This window comes from Micropterus dolomieu, linkage group LG21 (genome assembly GCF_021292245.1).
Source record: "Micropterus dolomieu isolate WLL.071019.BEF.003 ecotype Adirondacks linkage group LG21, ASM2129224v1, whole genome shotgun sequence".
NCBI lineage: Eukaryota > Metazoa > Chordata > Actinopteri > Centrarchiformes > Centrarchidae > Micropterus > Micropterus dolomieu.
The window spans coordinates 23,888,325-23,906,138 of record NC_060170.1 but is presented as its reverse complement, the minus strand read 5'-3'; the positions used below and the strand labels follow the sequence as shown (position 1 = coordinate 23,906,138).

Sequence of the window (17,814 nt, the reverse complement as noted above, 5' to 3'; positions counted from 1 at the left end):
AAACAATCTACTGCACTACCAACCCCCAAGATGTAGTTGACTGGCTCTCAAGGCAGTGTGTAGACCAAGGTCTTTCAGAGAGCCACTGTTTGAGTTGGTAGTCACAGCCAGGGGAACCTTGAGACGCAAACGTGTTACTGAAGGAGTCTTTATAGAGTTAACTGAAGTGTCTCTATCTATCAGAGGGACAGGGACTGGCGAGACAAGCTCAGATGAACTTTCATTTGCTTTCACACACAGCTGGAAGTGTGATAAGGACAACAGGAAACGATTCCAGTCCTAAGAGAAGAATAAAGAGTATGATTTGCGCATTGATAATGGCCCAGGAGACACAGAAACACAAGCATACATGCAGTCACAGCCTGCATGACATTAGGTAGAAAACTTCCATTCTTCGAGTCCTTACCTTTGCTATGTCAGGGTTAGGCAAAGTGTGAGTGTAGCTGTAAGAGCTGAGGCAGATGAACGAGACAGCCAGAGTCAACAGACACAGGAAAAATGTCACCCCTGGAGGATTCTGGGATACATAATCTCTAAGGTTGGTCACCGGCTGCCAGAAACCCATAATTTGACTCCACATACACCTTGGATGCGACAAGCTGTGTAAACAAAGAATCACTTCCATTACTAAAGTGTTCACAGCTTCTGTCCATATCAGTACCTTTTGGTGGTACTAAAGTTGGACAGTTTCAATAAGACACAAAAATATAATCATATATATATATATAATATTTTGGCATTAAGTTGCAATAGGCTAGTTCTTGCAGATATCATACAATAATGCACTCAAATTATATATAACTATAATTATAACTACCTTTGTACGGGAATTCAGTCCAGATTACAGACCAACAGGAGACGTGTAACTCGTCTACAAAATCAGCCAAAGCACCATTGGTACAGTAACGTTAGGTTAACTTACTGTCTATGTAAGTTAACGTTGCTAACTAATTGCCTGAAAGAGCTTCATACCTTGAATTTCTCTAATCACGTCGCCAGTTTGGGTAAATTACAGTAGTACCCGAGTTTCTTGGTGGAAAACTGGAGACTGGAGTTCGACATTTAAGATGTTTAAAGTTCAGTTACAGCGGCACAAAGACAACAACACGACAGTGCCGTCGATTTACGGGAGTAACAGGCTGTGACAACGTAGTGAATGACGTGGATCACGTGACTGACACTGGTAGCCAAGCTAGCGCTGGTTTATTACCATGATGCATAACTTCATTAAATAAACATATTTGCATTGAGCCATAATAATAATTAATAACAAGGATGACGTTTGTTTTGTTTTGCACCAGTTTGCTGATAAAGTGGCACTACCTTCTTTGGCTAAAGGGCTAAATGAATTTCCGTCATGTTTTCAACAGAACCACATGGTGAGAATTACAGAAAGCAGACTGAGAAGCCAGGGCCAAAATCAGACTGAGAAGCCAGGGCCAAAATATTACAGGGAATTCATGGTCCACCTGTTTTTATTACTAATACCCAGTGTGGTTGACGTACCAAAAAATGAACAAGACAATGACTTAACTTGTATTTAATGATTAGTGTGACATTCACTGTGCCTAACTTGTCTGCATTTTATTGTTAATTATACTGTGTATTAAATACATTCCTATTCAGTATAATCACAAGGACAATGCTGGTTAGGCATTTAATGAATAACTTCTTTAAATGCCTCTACGCACTCTTGGTCCACCCAAACAAGTATGGACTTGGATGACTTCATCTGCCCAACTTCAAACTCAGAAGAGATCTAATCAGCATCTAATCAGTATTCTGTTTTTTCGCTTACAAGACTGATACTGACCAAAATATTAAATCTGGACAGGAATATAAAAATTATATATATTTTTTAAGAGGACATGCTTCATTCAGAAAATATTTAAAAAATAAAACAATGGAGATTTCAGAATTTAACTCATGATTAAAACATTTGCTTTCTCTGACAGAGAATTTGTGTATCAGTAATTGTATTTGATGTCTCTAAAGAAAGGTGTAGTCCAGTGGAAACAAACGACTCCAGTAACTGAATAAACTATCAGAATTGAAAGTGGCATTTACATTTTCACACATTTAGCAACAAAAAAATCAAATATCCAATGTAGAAGCTCCTACTTTACAATAGGAAGGTTGTGACATTATTGCTCTTGGTCATATTGCTTCACATTCAAAGCTCTCAAAGCTCTTAATTGTAATACTGCAATTCTTCCAGAATGTTATTGCCACTTTGAGAATCAGTAACATAACTATTATTATAACACAGAATTTAAGTACCATTTCCCTTTGTCAAAACTTCAAACAGCACAGGTAGCAGTATTTACATTTATCATGCCATTTTTAAATACAGTATGATAGTTAAGGACTCCAGGTGACTTTTATAGGTTTGAATGTCCAAGTATCAGGGTGACCCATGTGCATCAGGTCTTTGTATGGGGAAGTGCTCCACTGGAAGGGTGGGACCTGGTCCCACGTTGGCCCGCTCACTGCCAGCATACCATAATCCCGAAACATCCCGTAGGAGGTCATCTGCACAGGAACATAAACTCTTAAACGTGCCACAGTCATACATAACACAGAAAATACTCAGGGAGCATGATGGGTAAAAGTACGGGCAGAGAAATGAGAAAAATATAAACCTTCATGTCTGTTCCTCCATGTGGTCTCTGCCTTAAGGCACCAAACGGATATGTTCCATTAGCTGGGTTCAGGTCAGAACGGGCTGATATAGCATTCTCTCCATTCGCAGGTGGATTACAACCTTCACACTTTGACAGTGGGTCTTCCTTAAAGTTATTATACCTGAGGAGAGACACTGAATCTCATAAATAAAATTACATTTGAGTTATGAACCTATAAAAATATAAAATCTAATGTTGAATGTTGTTCGTATTATGCCAGTCTATGTCCACCTCCAAACCTGTGCAACACACAGACCTTACCTCATGAGGCGGACCATTGAGTCCATATCTGTGACAGCTGTCTGGTTTCTCCTGAATATCTGAGCCCGAGGATTCTGGTCCAGAGAGAACCACGGGCCAAACTTCTCAACCAGCTCATTGCAGCCACTGGCATTGAATATGTCCACATAGTAGCTACATATGACAACACATGTACAAAACACAATTTTGACACAAACAGAACACATGTAATCGATAATATATGTTAACAATAAAACTTAATAATCCCTAAATAGATACTTACGGTATGTTGTAACTTGCCCAGTACCCTTTCTCCAGTAGTTCCTGAGTTTTATCAGTGTAAATAACTAGTCCCCTGCAGCATTAAAAAGTAAGAAAACCTTATTTTACATGATAAGTCGTGTATAGAAATACTGAAATAATCTTGTATTGATGACTTACGGAATCTGCTCTAGCACAACGAAGAGTTCCTCTTTAGTGTCAGACTTCCCTGGAGTGAAGTGGTTATAGTCCACAATCATCCACTGGTTGTTATACCTACAAAAGTACACACAGTCCAAACTGAGCATATGACTATTATCCTACTAGTACTAACCCCTGACCCCATTACAGCTGTGTGACAGCTGCCTTTTCATGTGACTCTAAATGGCCCTTTTCTCTTTTCTTTACTCCTATCAATCCACATGGTAGATAAGGTCACACAAAAATGTAATTAACAGGAAGAAAAGCAGCAGACAACAGAGCCTGGAACCTGCTCAGGAGATTACATCAGGACAGAGTGGTTAGGAAAGACCCAGCTTCTTACTGGTGTGTAAAACTCACGTTCCACTGTTATACTTGCTGAATATTTTGGCCCACTCGTTGCCAGTAGAAGCCAGTCGATTAGCCACAATGTTCCTCAGCCATTCCATGACAGTTCCTGTGGGCTGAACAAACTTCCAGAGAGCAGCATTACTGTTGCCAATGGTGGTCTCCAAAGTGACCTGGAGACACAAGATCAATTAGGAACAAGAAACTCCATCTAGCATAGCATTACTCAATTTATAACCAAAAGTGAGCTCTCACCAAGCCACTACTTAAAATATAAAAGTCATCTCCAGAGAAGATTGATCCAGGATAAGATGAGAATGCTTGAGTTCCACCGGGAAGAATGTCTGTGCCTGAAAAAAACTCAAGCACATAATAAATTAGACTAATCTGTATTCATTTCATAGACAGCAATAACACTGCCAGTCCATTACTGGGGCTTCAAACAAGAGAAACAAACACAAAAACTGGCTTTTGGTTTATGGCTATATGGTGTAAAGGAATAGTTTGATATTTTGGCAAGCTTGCTTTTTCGCAGAGAGTTAGATCAATGGCACTCTTCTGTCTGTCTGGTAAATATGAAGCTAGAGTCAGCAGCCATTTAGCTTAGCTTAACTTAAAGACTGAAAAACAGCTAGCTTGGCTCTGTCCTACGGTAAAAGCCAGCAGCTCTGAAGATCACTAATTAAACACACACACACACACACATATATTATATATAATCCTCACAAAACCAAAGTGTTAAAATGAGTTGTGGTTTTACATGCTGGACTATTTCTTGGAAACTTGGTGTCACCATGAGTTTGCTAGACAGCCAGCTGAGGCATCTAGGAAGTAAAGATTTTGTTACCCTTGGACATAGCTAGGCTAACCGTTTCCCCCTGTTTACAGTCTTTATGCTAAGCTTAGCACCTACTGGCTGTTGCTTCGTATTTCCTGTACAGACAGAGTGGTATTGATCTTCTCATCTAACTCTCTTCAAGAAAGCACAGAAGCCCATTTCCCAAAATGTCGAACTATTTCTTAAATAGGGGAAGTGATGAACAGGAGACACCCTTGCATCAGAAAGCTACCTGAAGGAGAAACTTTAAAGGCAAATATGTATTTCTTCATGATGCGCAGCATGGCCTGGTAGGTGTTCCAGGTGTCATGTGACACTAACAGCTCCTTATTGTTAGGCAGCAGCTTTATGAGAGCAGAACAGGAGCCAGATCCAAGAGGTTGAGTTTTGCTGGATTTGTTCAGAGCCGATTCCAAGTCCTCCAGATCTCCGCCCAATTGGAAAAGTCTGGTTGGACAGATTAGCAGTGGTGAATGTGAGACAACAGCAAGAAACAAAGTTTATGATCTCAGGAACAGTTAAGAAACATGTTTGATTGACACAAAATTGAGATAACCACTTACAAGAAGCCAAATGGGTTGAGGGAGAAGGACCCTATTGGAAGTGACAGCTGATCATTGTAACTGTCCTCCAGACCTTTCAGCTGCAGCAGTGCCAGACGCACCTGAGAGCAAACGCAGATAACATCTTATTTCTGTCCTTTTAACATTTTTATATATTCATGTAACATCATCCTACAATTGCTCATTAAGTACCTGGTACCAGTAGGGTGAACTTGGCTGCTTCTCTATTTGGTCCTGAACCCACTGCAGATTGGTTGTGATGAAACCCTTAAGGCGCTCGCAGTAATCGGTTTCAGACGTTAAGGGCCCACAGTAATCCATAAGAGTGTTCATCCAGTGCTTATAGATGAGCTAAAACAAACCAAACCAAGTTTAAGATTAAAATAGCTGTCAAGTAAAGTAAATGAAACATGTTTGACTGCTTGGTAATCTGATCACAAACATGGCAGTAGAATGATGGTTTAAGCTGACCTGAGATGTGAGCGCAGCCTCCACTGCACCGGCAGCATAAGCCTGGATACTGTCATTGTACTGGGTGCTGGTGGTGACCTCCAAGAAAGACCAACTGAAAAGAGAGCACATGTGAATAACTAATGAAGATTATCTGTGTACAGGCTCTGAAGACTGCAGGTTTTCATATCAGTGGCACTTAAAACAGATGTAATCCACCAAAACTGAAGACCATTGCAGGTCTTTGGATCCCATCTTAGGAATCACTGCTGTTTATGTATTTTTCAGCCTCCTCTTTGCATGCATAGTATTTCCTGACACTTTATGGTGCACAGATATATCATGTGATTATTCCATTCTGTGTGGTTTTAATGTCCCTTTTTTCTTCTGTAAATGATTGTCAGCTGACCAGAGTTACATTTTTTGTGCCGGTGTAGCTTAATTTTCTCCATTTAGATCATCTAGCCATCATGATAAAGTGGTAATAATTAAATATATATGTATGCCTATTCCAACAGGCATTACAGTGCATATCAAAAAGATTTAATTAAAAATGCTAATGATTTCCCCGGACTGTCTATCCTCTCTTATTTAACTGAGTCACTGCCATGGGTAAATTAGTTTTTTGCACGGTATTATTCATATTCAACAGAAAATTAATCGGCTACCGTTTTGTTATCAGGCAAAATGCCAAACGTTTGCAGGTTGCAGCGTCTGTAGTGTGAAGATTTGTTGTTTTACTCTAATTATAGCATTGTAAATTAAATATATTTGGGATCGGACAAAACAAGTCACTGAGATCACTTTGGGCTCTGGGAATTATTATTAAATAATTTTCACTGTTATGACGTATTATAAAATTAATCGATTATAAATTAAAGACACACAGGCCATATTAAGTTTTTGTAATTTTCTGACCAGCTAACGAGTAGTCCAGTAAAAAAGAAGGAAAATTAAGTCGTGTAACTTTAAATACTCAACTCACCCTGATTTTTTAATGTCATCAGTAAAGTTCGCCCAGGCCACAAAATCTTCTCGATATTCCTCAACAACAGACAGCTGCCCGGTTTGTTTGTCAATGACGGCGGTTCGTATTTCAGCTCGACCAGGCGCGCACAGAAAACACAAAACTGCTAAAACCGTTGAAACACTTCCAACAAACGTCTTCTTCAGCCTGGCCGCCATGTTTACATGAACAAGTCATGTGATGAAGAGGGTGACCAGTCAGCTGACATAATGGTGAGACTTCAAAATAAGAGACCCAAATCTGCTTACTGTGTTTTTTTCTCCCTCAATATGTTAGAGACACACACACACACACACACACTCTCCACTATCCCTGTCAGGACATCTCCACGTGACATAATGCATTCCCTAGCCCCTACCCCTAAACCTAATTGTAACTTAAATCTTAAAACTTCCACTTAATCCTCAAAAAGCAGTCTCTACCCTGTGGGGATGTCAATATTTGCTCCTACTCTGACACAAGTCACCATGGGTTAGTGTGCATTCAGTACCCACCGAGATATAAGAACATAAAACACACACAAGAGTCACAACACAGCTTTTAAAGCATGAAATAAAATTTTATATAAAAACTGACATCTTTCTTTGAGGCATCACTCTGTACAAAACATGTGAAATGTAAGAAATTTCCGAGGTTTTCGAAGTTCTGCAAAATTTCAACAAGCTGATAAATTCATTATAATTTGCTCCTTCTGCACATGCAGCTTGGGTCCTTCTTTTGTCAACAGTTTTATTTATACAGAAAAAGACAGGAGCACTGGTCAGAGTTGTGTCGAGGCGTTTAGGGAACTCAGTCTTGCACACCCCCTTCGGTTTCCATTGTTTCCAGAATTCCTTCCAAAACCTCTGCCTTCCGCTGCTTCTTGGCGGCCACTGACATGTTGACATGAATAAATAACATGGAAGAAAGAAATTAATAAACAATGCAGCTGTTATAATTTCTACTTGTTGTTACAAATATTTGTGGATTTACCATGAAAATGTTCAGCTGTTTTCCGTCTCAGCGTCTCTACTGTTTCCTCAGCATCAGCCCACTCCAGCACAAGGCGCCTCCCATACAAATGGGTGCTGTGGCACAGGGCAGCAAACGCTTTCTATAGAGAAAACAGGGACAATGCATTTGTTTACACATTAGTAGTTTACATTTTAGGGTAGCAATCGGGGACGGTACATTTCCGAAATACATGGCTGAAAGCTTACACAACACACAAACCTTAGCATCCTGTTTGGTGACAAAGTCAATAAACCCAAAGCCTCTATGATTCCCTGAACCAGCTGCCTTCTTTGGAAGACGGACTGTTTTCAGCTCTCCAAATGTACTAAATGGATAGAGGGAAGATATCACAGTATGATCAAACAATCTTGCTCCAAACTTTCTCCACAAATAGTGTGTATAAAAAAATTGTAGTGTGTGTGTGTGTGTGTGTGTGTGTGTGTGGGCTACCAGAAGAGCTCCCGAATTTCCCTAACAGTGGCTTGGAAGGGGACATTGCGCACAAGGATCTTTGATCCTGTCTGTTTTTTCTCTACTTGCTTCTTCTTGCGTGAAACCTCAGTAGTCCTGCAGACAGGGGGAAATGACAACAGAAGTAGTGTTGTAGTCAAGACCACCAAAACCGAGACCAAGTCAAGACCAAGGGCAGGCGAGACTGAGTCAAGACCCAGACCAGTTCCCCACATTACATAACACACAATAAAATGTGGAACGAGATCATACGTACTTCTCAAATTGATCTGAAAGATCAACATTCCCATTAAAACACCCACATACAAACACTAATCAAAGTTCGGATGTTAACAAATAAATCAGACAAAAGCAATTTATTGATATTCCCAAAGTTATGGTCTTGACTGGTCTTGAAAAAAAATCTCAAGTCCTCAATGTCCGAGACCGAGACCAGACTGAGTACAATTGCGGTCGAGTCCAAGACGAGATCAACACCATCAAAAAGTGGTCTTAAGACCGGTCTGGAGACCAAGACCAGTCTCGAAGAACTACAACACTAAACAGAAGTGAGGTTTACATGCCAGCTGCAAATTCTGCCCCACAAACCCTTTCACTTAACAGTTTGATACAATGTTTAATGTCATTTACCAATAAGTGATTTTTTCATTGACATGTCAGCTGATACCAATATTTCTAATTTCAGTGCCTGTTTCCTCCAGTGGAGTTAACATGTTATAATTTAAGTGTGATGCTTGGTGCTGATGGAGAGGCTTAATACACTCGATTAGCAACTGTCGCCATTCACTACTAAACACTTTATTTACGTAAACGTAATTACGGGACCGACATTTTTATTTTACACCAGTCACTAAAACCCTTCTGATGCACATCTTACCTGGTGGCTCTCTCAGAAATCTTCAGCTCTAACTGGTGATCATCCACAGTACAGTGCTGGTGGAGGGTTAAGACAAAGAACACACATTAGCCAAGGCCCAGGCTGTAGAGAAAAGCTTCCAGTTTCACAGAGGAAATAGAGATGGTACCTGTAGCTGCCTCAGGGCTTTCTGTGCTGCCTCTGCCGTCTGATACTGGACAAAACCGTAGCCCATTGACAACAGCTTGCCTGGGAATCAAACATCCAACATTGTAAGGTGGTGGTTAACTCTGATTCAATAATAAAAAATATCAGTTTTACCAACTGCTTTTAAAAAGCCTGAGAAAACACACACAGAAAACATTTTATGTATTATTATACATACATTCCTACATGTAACTTTGGTGTATCTATAAGTCTACATTTTTGTTTTTCTAAACCAAAGTATGCATAGCAATCTAACCTTACATTTACCTGTTTTATCTTTCTTCCTGGAGATGGAGCAGGACTTGACTTTGCCACATTTGGAGAATGTCTGCAACAAATGAGAACATCAATATTAAACATATCACACATCAGACTATGATTTAATCCTTATTCAACGTTATAAAATATAACTCAGGGTTGTATTCATGAATTGACCTACCTCCTGTAATTTCTCCTCTGTCGTGCTGAAATTAAGATTCTTAATGAAAAGTGTGGAACCAGGAGCAGATTCCTCCTCCTCCTCCTCCTCATCTTCTTCTTCCTCTTCTTCCTTCTTCTCCTCTTTCACTGGCTCCACTTTTTCTAAAACTTCATGGACGGAACCGAAAAATATCCTGATTATTCAAATGATCCCTTTCATGTCCAAAAGAAATACTAAGCTTGCAAAATATTGTGAACTTTATGTGTTTGTGGGATTTTACCTGATTCCGGTTTGGCTGCCACAAACACCCCCACAGGTGCCCACTCCAAATACAGCGGGACGTGTTGGAACTAGAGTGTTTAGAGATAAGTAGCAGTCTTTAAGTCATTCAAACATTTGCTGCAAGTGCAGAGTTTGCTGGTAAAGAGCTATACACACACACCTTGCTGTAGGCCAGCCGAGTGAAGGCTCGTTTTGCCTCCGTTGGCTCAAGGAACTCAATGATGGCGGTGAGCCCCGATGGCGGCAGCAGCACTCGGCCCAAAGAGCCATGAGGCGAGAAAAGCTCCTCCAACTCTGACGCCGTCACTCCAGCTGGAAGGTTTTTCACCAGGATCACAGTTGTGCTCCTCTCTGCTGCCGCCTGTACACCAGGGGAAACAACGCACGCAGGAAACAACCTCAGGCAAGGTAACTGGTATATTCTTTACAGTCAATTTAGCAACGAGTAAAGAGGAGTTTGTATTAAGCATACCTGACTAAAGGAATCCAGACTGACAGCGTTGTCTAGCAGAAACTGTCGAGTCTCCTGAACGATCTGTGTCTCTCCCAGAGCCATTCTTACTGCAACGCTTCCCTTTGACTCCTGCAGAGGATGGTAAAAAGTATTAAGAAACCTTTAATGTGCACTGCTCAGTGTGCTTAATGTTTCACAATTTATGTGGAGCATTAACGTTGAAAACAGGATGCGGTGTTACTCACATGGTCCAGGACTTGGCTTTTTGTGGTGTTGTATTTTTCAGCAATGGCATCTGCCACTGCACTTGTGCCCAGAAACAGGGTGTTCCAGTTGTGGGAGCTAGAATGAAACATAATAAGGATGGGTCATGACACAAACTAAAATGATTCATTATTTATCATTATGCAGAGGGGTTAATGTGATTCTATTTACCTGGAACTTGAGGCTTTATTTTTAGCATCTTTTTGCCGCTTGAAAGACGAAGAGCCAGGACCGCCAGCATCTGAAGAGTCTGTCTTCTCCTTCTTCACTGTGGAGGGAAGCAGGTGAAGCATCCTGCCCTAAAAGCACGTGAGAGTGATTGTTTCTGATCAGCCTGAATCAACTGAATTAGAAAATCTGTTCCTGTGGTGTTAGAGATATGTCAAACATCAGTTGGAGAGCAAATACCTGAAATATATGTCCATCCAGCTGAGCCAGAGCTGTTACAGCATTCTCTGGTATCATGTATGTTATGAAAGCAAACCCTTTAGGTTTCTTGGTTAGATTGTCAATAGGGAAGAGCACCTCAGATAACGGTCCTGTAAAGATTGGAAAATTATTATCAATTATAAATGCTGGTGAAAGCCTGTGGGAACTTGTATGAAAGAGTTGTTTTTATTCACCATGTTTAGCAAACAGCTCTTTGATCTCTTCCTCGGTGCAGGTGTACGGAAGGTTCCTGATGAAGAGTCGACCTGACTCTGCAACATCTTCCTCCTCCTCGTCCTCCTTGAGCTTCCTGGTGAAGTTTCTGTCAATTTCTTTGTCCTTTCTGTCTCTCTTGCCCTTACCCCCAGAGGCATCCACACGGAAGACCTCAATGTAACGCCCACCTGAACACAGGCAGAAGGAATGTCACTGTCACCCAGGGAATCTAAACACACACATTTGTGAGGTCAGGCACAGATGTTGGACAAGAAGGCCTGGCGCGCAGTCTCCGCTCTAATTCATCCGAAAGGTGTTCTATCGGGTTGGCGTCAGGACTGTGCAGGCCAGTCAAGTTCTCCACACCAAACTCGCTCATCCATGTCTTTAAGAACCTTGCTTTGTGCTAGTGTTACTTTCGTCAGATGAAACTAAACGAAATATATTTGTCAACGCCCTTTTTTCCCCTGACTAAAACGAGACGAAGACAAGACGACGACAATGTCCTTAAACGCTGACTGTGACTATACTAACATGCAATATTGTTGACGAAAAATGACGAGACTAAAATGTAATTCACAAAATAAAAACGTTAATAAAATCTCTCTCTTTCTTTTTGTCAGTATAATGAGGAGACAAAATATTACCCAGGCAATATTTTTCCCTCTAAATTTTCACTTGAACAGTGTTCATTCAGCGGTATTTTTTTTCTTCCTGTGCTTTGAATACTGGTCGACATCAGCTGATGTCTCATTAACTGAACTCACCCGAAAGCTATGTATAGTTCGTGCACTAATGTGGTTATAAGATTTTTGGAAAAAACACTAAGAACTTAAAGCGGCATATCAAGGCCTAACCACATGGGAACTGAAGTAAGTTAATGTCTCCTTTGCAATAAAAATGAGAACAAAGCTAACATTCAAATCATATCTCTATTTTGGTTAGAGCAGATTGACCAAAATGCTAATCAAAATTATATTAAAATGATGGTTAATGACTAAAACTAGACTAAAATACTTTTGATTTTCTTTTGAGTAAAATCAGACTAAAATACCCAGACTTTTAGTCAACTAAAACTTGACTAAAAAAAAAAATAGTATAGAGTGGACTAAATATGACAAAAACTAACAAGGACATTGCATTGCACTTGATGTAAGGCTTGGATGCAGCTGCTCGGCCATGGAAACCCATTCCATGAAGCTCTCTACACACTGTTCCTGAGCTAATCCACATGAAATTTGGAGGTCTGTAGCTACTGACTCTGCAGAAAGTTGGTGACTTCTGCTCACTGTGCACCTCAGCATGCACTGACCCCTCTCTGTGATTTTATGTGACCTACCACTTCATGTCTGTGTTTCTGTTGTTCCCAATCGCTTCCACACAAACAGTTGACCGTGGATATTTAGTAGTGAGGAAATTTCATAATTGGACTTATTGAATGAATATAAGCAGCAATTAAGGCTGAAAGTCATATTTAACATGTCCACAATCTCCTTCTTACAGCACACAAAGATAGGGTTGCATCAAACAATTATTTTTATTACAGATAGGGCTGGGCGATAAAAATGTTATCACGATAAAAAATGTAATATCATTCGAAATGTCAAATCATTATTTCTTCACCTCAAAGGCTGATTTCTGGTCCTGAGTGAAAGAACCAGATGGCTGATTTTGGTTTTAAACTATTATTTAATATCATCAACAAAATAAATATCTAAATAGAAAAATGAAGTGCCGATTCATTCATGATTCAAATGTATTAAATCAAAAATTTATTGAACATTTGTCATATTGTTATTGAGGAAAATTATATCGCCATAATTTTCATTATTGTTTTACTGCCCAGCCCAAGATAAATCAAAGTCTATAAAACAGCAGAAAACCGTGAAAAACGCCCACCACAATATGTGATGACCTCAGCAAATGTCTTGTTTTTTCCGACCAAAAGCCAAAACCCTAAAAGTATTCAATTTATTATAATAAAAGACCAAGAAAGTGGCTATTTTTCACAGTTGAGAACCTGGACCAATCAAATACTAAAATTAAAAATATATCTAAATAGTTTCTGATTTGTTTTCTGTCAATTGACCCATCATTGCAGCGCTACACACATTAACAGAAGCAATGTAAGATACTTTTACAATCAAAAATTATGCAGAAAAATAACAGTATGTTTCTCACCTATGTAGTCTTTATTCTTCTTCAAAGCCTTTTCCACCTGTTCTTCAGAGAGCAAGTCCACATACACATAACCTGAAACACACACATAAGTGGTGATACATAGGCCTGTACACAGCAATCAAAGACACATACAATACATATAGATGTTCTACCCACCAGATATAGTTGGTATGAAGGATATTATACCTGTAAACTATTACATAGTACATTAAAAACGCCTTTGATAACAAACCTGTTCTATTTCCACTTTCGTTCTTTCCAATCCTGATCGCTGCAGGCTTCAGCGGGGTCATGAACTCTCGAATTTGTTGCTATAAATGTCACACATAAAGCAATATGTTGGTGTCACAGATGCAGACACGTGAAATATACAGGATGTTTTTTAAGTGGGATATCTTCAATGCACCTCTGAAATCAGGAGGTTCTTGTTTACTCACCTCTTTCACATTGAAGGGGGCTCCTCTCAGCTTCACCGTGAACTCCGTCACCGGCTCCGTCTGCAACAAATATATGTGGGTCGTAAAGCACAACAAACTGATAACAAATACTGGGGTGTATTGAATAGTAATGTTTAACGCGTAAATTTGTTTGAACAGTCACCTCTTGCTTTGCAGTTTTCTTCGCTTTGCTGTGCTTCTTATCCTCAGAGGAAACTGAGGTGTTGGTCTTTGAGGTGTCGCCACTCTCATAGGCGCTGTCTGTGTGCTGCACAGGACCATTATCCTCATCATCGCCACCTGCACCATCATCCTTCGGTTCATTCTCCTCCATGGTGTCATCTGTCTGGGCCACCTTTGAGCGTAGGTACTCCATATCTGACAAGCCAGACTTCAGTGCTTCTTTAGAGGCGCCTGAAAGCAACAGCACGCCACAGAAAATTATACAAGTCAATCATGCACAATCACTTGTACATTACACTTGATTCCTTTAGAAAAAAAAAAGTGTTCCTATGCAAGGGCTTCACCCTCCAAAAGGACATGGCCCACAAACACAGGCCCTAAAAAAGACCTTAAAGCCAAACTTAACCCACTGCTCCTCCTTAAATGAGGCTGTAAAGTCAAACATTTCAAGGTTTAGCTCCAGAAGATTGCCCTAAGACGTGTAAAAACTAGTAGTAAACTGTGGAAGGTGAAGAAGTTAAATACATGATGGATAATTGACTGATAGCGTACCTGGTTTGTGGTAAATGTATGCATATGGGAGGATCCAGCTTTCATCTACCTACGCTAAGAAGGGACCACCATTACTAACCTTCATCATATTCTTCTTCCTCATCCTCTGACTGCTCCGAATCAAAGTTGAGGTAATCATCTGAAGCAGGCTTCTTCTTGCCCTGAGTCTTTGTCCGTCTATCGTCAGGATCAGGTTTTAGCTGCACAGTGTCGTTCGCCCAGGTTGGTGCTTGGCTTCGATTCTGATGTACTGACAGAAACTCCTTGAATCCCTGGTCCTCTTCCAGCTGGCACACACAACAAGTGGACACACAGCGTCACATTAACAGGTGTTAATGAGTTGTGTTGTTATAAAACAATGAACTGAATGTACAAGTGTAATATATATGGAATGCAAGTGCTCAATGAAAAAGATGATTGATTAAAAAGTTCTCTAATGTTAAAAACTTTGATTTAAATCAGTAACTATTTGATTAAAGAATAACCAAACAAGATGATGAATCTCATATTCCTTGCACAGTCGTCTGTACACCGTGCTACGTGCATGAGTTGGTTGGTAGAAGGTTTCATAACAAAGTTCCATCTAATCCACAGTCGGATCTTCTACAATTATCATTTAACAACAGACAAACATAGCTGGTGACTGACACATTTACTCACATTTCCAAGTGTGCTGTTGGTTTCCTTTTTCTGTTTCTTTTTCTGAAGATAGAAACAAGTTTTTAAAATCAGTGACAGTGCTGCAGACCTTAACTACATTTTTCTGCATTAAGACAATATAATGTGGCTATCCACATGGTAACATAAGATTAAGTGCTATGAACATTTTGTCAGAATGATGTTTTTAACAGGATAAATTGTGTGAATGTACAATTGTGGAGAAGGAAAGCGTTGTTATTGTTTCTCTTTGCAGACATGCAAAGCTTTCATGCAACTGCTCCTTCAAATGTTTTCCTGCCAGTTATTTTTGTGTCTGCACGTACCTTCTTGCTGTCAGTGTCTGCAGGAGTGGAGGGTTTGTCCGGGCCTGAACTCTGGGTATGTTTGCTCCAGGCTTTTGCTTTAGTTGGGTCTCCAAAGGCCTTACACATCTCCACCTAGAATAAAGGACACCCAAAGCTTCACATAGGGTAAAACAACAATAATGTCATCAACACGCGTGTTCAGTCGTGAAGCCATACCGTCACTTTAGACGTGTCCACGAAGCTCTTGTTATAATGTTTCAGAGCTCTGTTCGCATCTTCCTCGGCTTTAAAACCCACAAAGCCGAACTTGCGGAATTTGCCGTCCTTTGTAAACTTCAGGGAGCAGTCTGTCACGGTGCCAAAGGCTGCAAACATCGACTTGAACCTCTCCTCCTTCATCTGCACGCAAGATCCACAAGAATTAGCCAACATTTCCAGGTGGACTGAAACAAAATGCTACCGTTACTGACTGCTGACATCCGGGCAGGTTACTTACCCCATTAGGGAGGTTTTTAACGATGATTCTCGACATAATTATGGTAGTTGTAAATCCACTAATACAGCATAAGTTTGGTTTTCCAATTTATGTCAACAAACGAGCGTGGACTTTCCTCTAGGTCGCCATCTTGAGTGGGAGGAGCCTGCCTCTTCTTCTGCTTCTTCTTCTTCTTCTTCTTCTTCTTTAATGGCGGATTGCAAACAACTTTTAAGTGCATACCGCCACCTACTGTACTGGAGTGTGTAACATCATATCACTCAGCTATCAACCTCAATAAGGTGCTCTCATATTCTGTTCACCAACCCAGTGTCTTTAAGAAATTTAAATAATGCCTTCCTGGTGATTCTTATACCCTTTTCTTCTCCTTCTGTTCCCAACACCCCCATCAGATTCCATTCCCGCCCTGCTTCCTGAACCCTATCTTGAAATATCCGTCTTTCCAACTCAAACAATATGCAGTGCAAAATGATATGTTCAACATTTTCTTTAACCCCACACTTTTCACACTTTTCACTATTCCTTTTCCCCAATAAAAACAAGGTGCCATTCAGTCCTGTGTGATCTTCTCTCAGTCTTGTCATAATAATTTCCTCCCGCCTGGTCCTTTCGCTATAATTTTTATTACTGACAGACTTTTGTATTTTATAGTAACTCCTTCCTTTCCTGTCTTCCTCCCACCATTTCTGCCATATTTCAGTACCTTTCTTCTTAATGGTTGCTTTTAATTCTCCTTTTCCTAGCAGTATTTGAACTGTTATTTCCTTTTGTAATGCCTCTTTTGCTAGTTTGTCTGCAATCTCATTTCCATTTACTCCCTCATGAGCTGGCACCCAGCAAAACTGAACATCTATCCCTCCCCGATGTAATCTTAATAAGCTGTGAAACATTTTTATCAGTAGGTCTTCTCTGACAGATGTCATTGACTGAATGCTTTTAATAACTGCTAAGGAGTCTGTGCATAATATCACCCTATCAGGTCTGACCTCTTCAACCCACTGTAAAGCTATAATGACTGCCACTATTTCTGCTGTATATACAGATAGCCTATCTGATAATCGTTTTGAGATATTTATTTTGAATTCTGGTATATGTATTCCAATTCCCACACATTCCTGTTTGTTTTTAGATCCATCTGTATAGATTTTTAGATAATTATGGAAACTGTTTCTCAGATAGCTGCTTGTCCGTATTCTCACTTCCTCTATTCCCCATCCTCTTTTCTTTTCCAGTATACTAAAATCTGTTTTTCCGTCTGGATAGAGTCAAGGTTGAATGTTACTGACTGGATCGGGTGTGGTGAAATCTAATCCTTCCATTCCGTGTTCCCTGACTCTCTTTTCCCCCGTCCATCCAAACCCATGCCCCCGAAACTTGAAATATTCCCAACAATCCTTTATCTCCTTTGCAGGGTTTTCTTTCCCACTGTCTTTCAATCTGGCCCAATATGCTAGCGCTAGTTTCTCTCTTCTTAACTCCAGTGGTGTCTCTCCAGCTTCTATGAGTATTGTGTTAATGGGAGTTGTCTTAATGGCTCCAATGCATATCCGTTAGGCTCTGTATTGTAATTTTTTCCAATGTTGTTTTTGCTGCTGCATCATATACTATGCAACCATAATCTATTGATGACCTCATGCATGCTCTATATACAGTGGGTACGGAAAGTATTCAGAGCCCTTTAAATTTTTCACTCTTTGTTTCATTGCAGCCATTTTCCAAAAATCAAAAAAGTTCATTTTATTTCTCAGTAATGTACACTCAGCACCCCATCTTGACAGAAAAAAACAGAAATGTA

At 40.1% G+C, this 17,814-nt stretch overlaps 3 protein-coding genes across 5 annotated transcripts in view; all 3 read right to left on the bottom strand.

The window, feature by feature from the left end:
* The window catches only part of zgc:158398 (uncharacterized protein LOC568894 homolog), a 3,656-nt gene extending 2,519 nt beyond the window's left edge, over positions 1-1,137 (bottom strand). The window contains exons 1-4 of one of the 3 annotated variants that reach the window (XM_046035862.1): positions 973-1,137; positions 818-871; positions 407-599; positions 24-279 (exon numbers count right to left, since the gene is read on the bottom strand). In XM_046035862.1, the coding sequence (XP_045891818.1) occupies positions 24-279; positions 407-580 (430 nt within the window). In that variant the 5' untranslated portion in view covers positions 581-599; positions 818-871; positions 973-1,137. Of the gene's footprint in view, positions 1-23; positions 280-406; positions 600-817 lie in introns of all 3 variants that reach the window. The other 2 variants (XM_046035861.1, XM_046035860.1) reach the window with 2 other exon arrangements.
* A 387-nt stretch (positions 1,138-1,524) lies between these two features.
* Positions 1,525-6,809, bottom strand: plbd2 (phospholipase B domain containing 2). Its single transcript, XM_046035889.1, has 12 exons — positions 6,571-6,809; positions 5,607-5,700; positions 5,328-5,486; positions 5,136-5,236; positions 4,805-5,019; positions 3,990-4,084; positions 3,747-3,907; positions 3,366-3,461; positions 3,208-3,279; positions 2,946-3,098; positions 2,643-2,805; positions 1,525-2,532 (listed from the first exon to the last, which is right to left on the bottom strand). The coding sequence occupies exons 1-12, from the start codon at positions 6,768-6,770 to the stop codon at positions 2,362-2,364; spliced, it is 1,680 nt and encodes a 559-aa protein (XP_045891845.1). The 5' UTR covers positions 6,771-6,809; the 3' UTR covers positions 1,525-2,361.
* Positions 6,810-7,150: 341 nt separating this feature from the next.
* rbm19 (RNA binding motif protein 19) lies at positions 7,151-16,180 on the bottom strand. Its single transcript, XM_046035974.1, has 24 exons — positions 16,020-16,180; positions 15,740-15,922; positions 15,542-15,655; positions 15,219-15,260; positions 14,638-14,845; positions 13,987-14,237; positions 13,824-13,883; positions 13,619-13,697; positions 13,387-13,458; positions 11,184-11,393; positions 10,969-11,099; positions 10,732-10,859; positions 10,542-10,638; positions 10,315-10,425; positions 10,003-10,203; positions 9,841-9,910; positions 9,579-9,727; positions 9,407-9,467; positions 9,102-9,181; positions 8,954-9,009; positions 8,056-8,172; positions 7,825-7,930; positions 7,585-7,705; positions 7,151-7,484 (listed from the first exon to the last, which is right to left on the bottom strand). The coding sequence occupies exons 1-24, from the start codon at positions 16,053-16,055 to the stop codon at positions 7,402-7,404; spliced, it is 2,766 nt and encodes a 921-aa protein (XP_045891930.1). The 5' UTR covers positions 16,056-16,180; the 3' UTR covers positions 7,151-7,401.
* Positions 16,181-17,814: the final 1,634 nt, after the last annotated feature.

Coding starts and splice junctions, on each gene's coding strand:
- plbd2 (XM_046035889.1), bottom strand. CDS start 6,770: ATGGCGGCCAGGCTGAAGAAGACGTTTGTTGGAAGTGTTTCAACGGTT. Junction 5,487..5,606: donor AGGCTGCGCTCACATCTCAG/GTCAGCTTAAAC, acceptor GGTTTGTTTTAG/CTCATCTATAAGCACTGGAT. Junction 5,020..5,135: donor CTCAACCCATTTGGCTTCTT/GTAAGTGGTTAT, acceptor CTGTCCAACCAG/ACTTTTCCAATTGGGCGGAG.
- rbm19 (XM_046035974.1), bottom strand. CDS start 16,055: ATGTCGAGAATCATCGTTAAAAACCTCCCTAATGGG. Junction 13,884..13,986: donor AGAAAACTGCAAAGCAAGAG/GTGACTGTTCAA, acceptor TATTTGTTGCAG/ACGGAGCCGGTGACGGAGTT. Junction 10,860..10,968: donor TGGATGGACATATATTTCAG/GTATTTGCTCTC, acceptor ACGTGCTTTTAG/GGCAGGATGCTTCACCTGCT.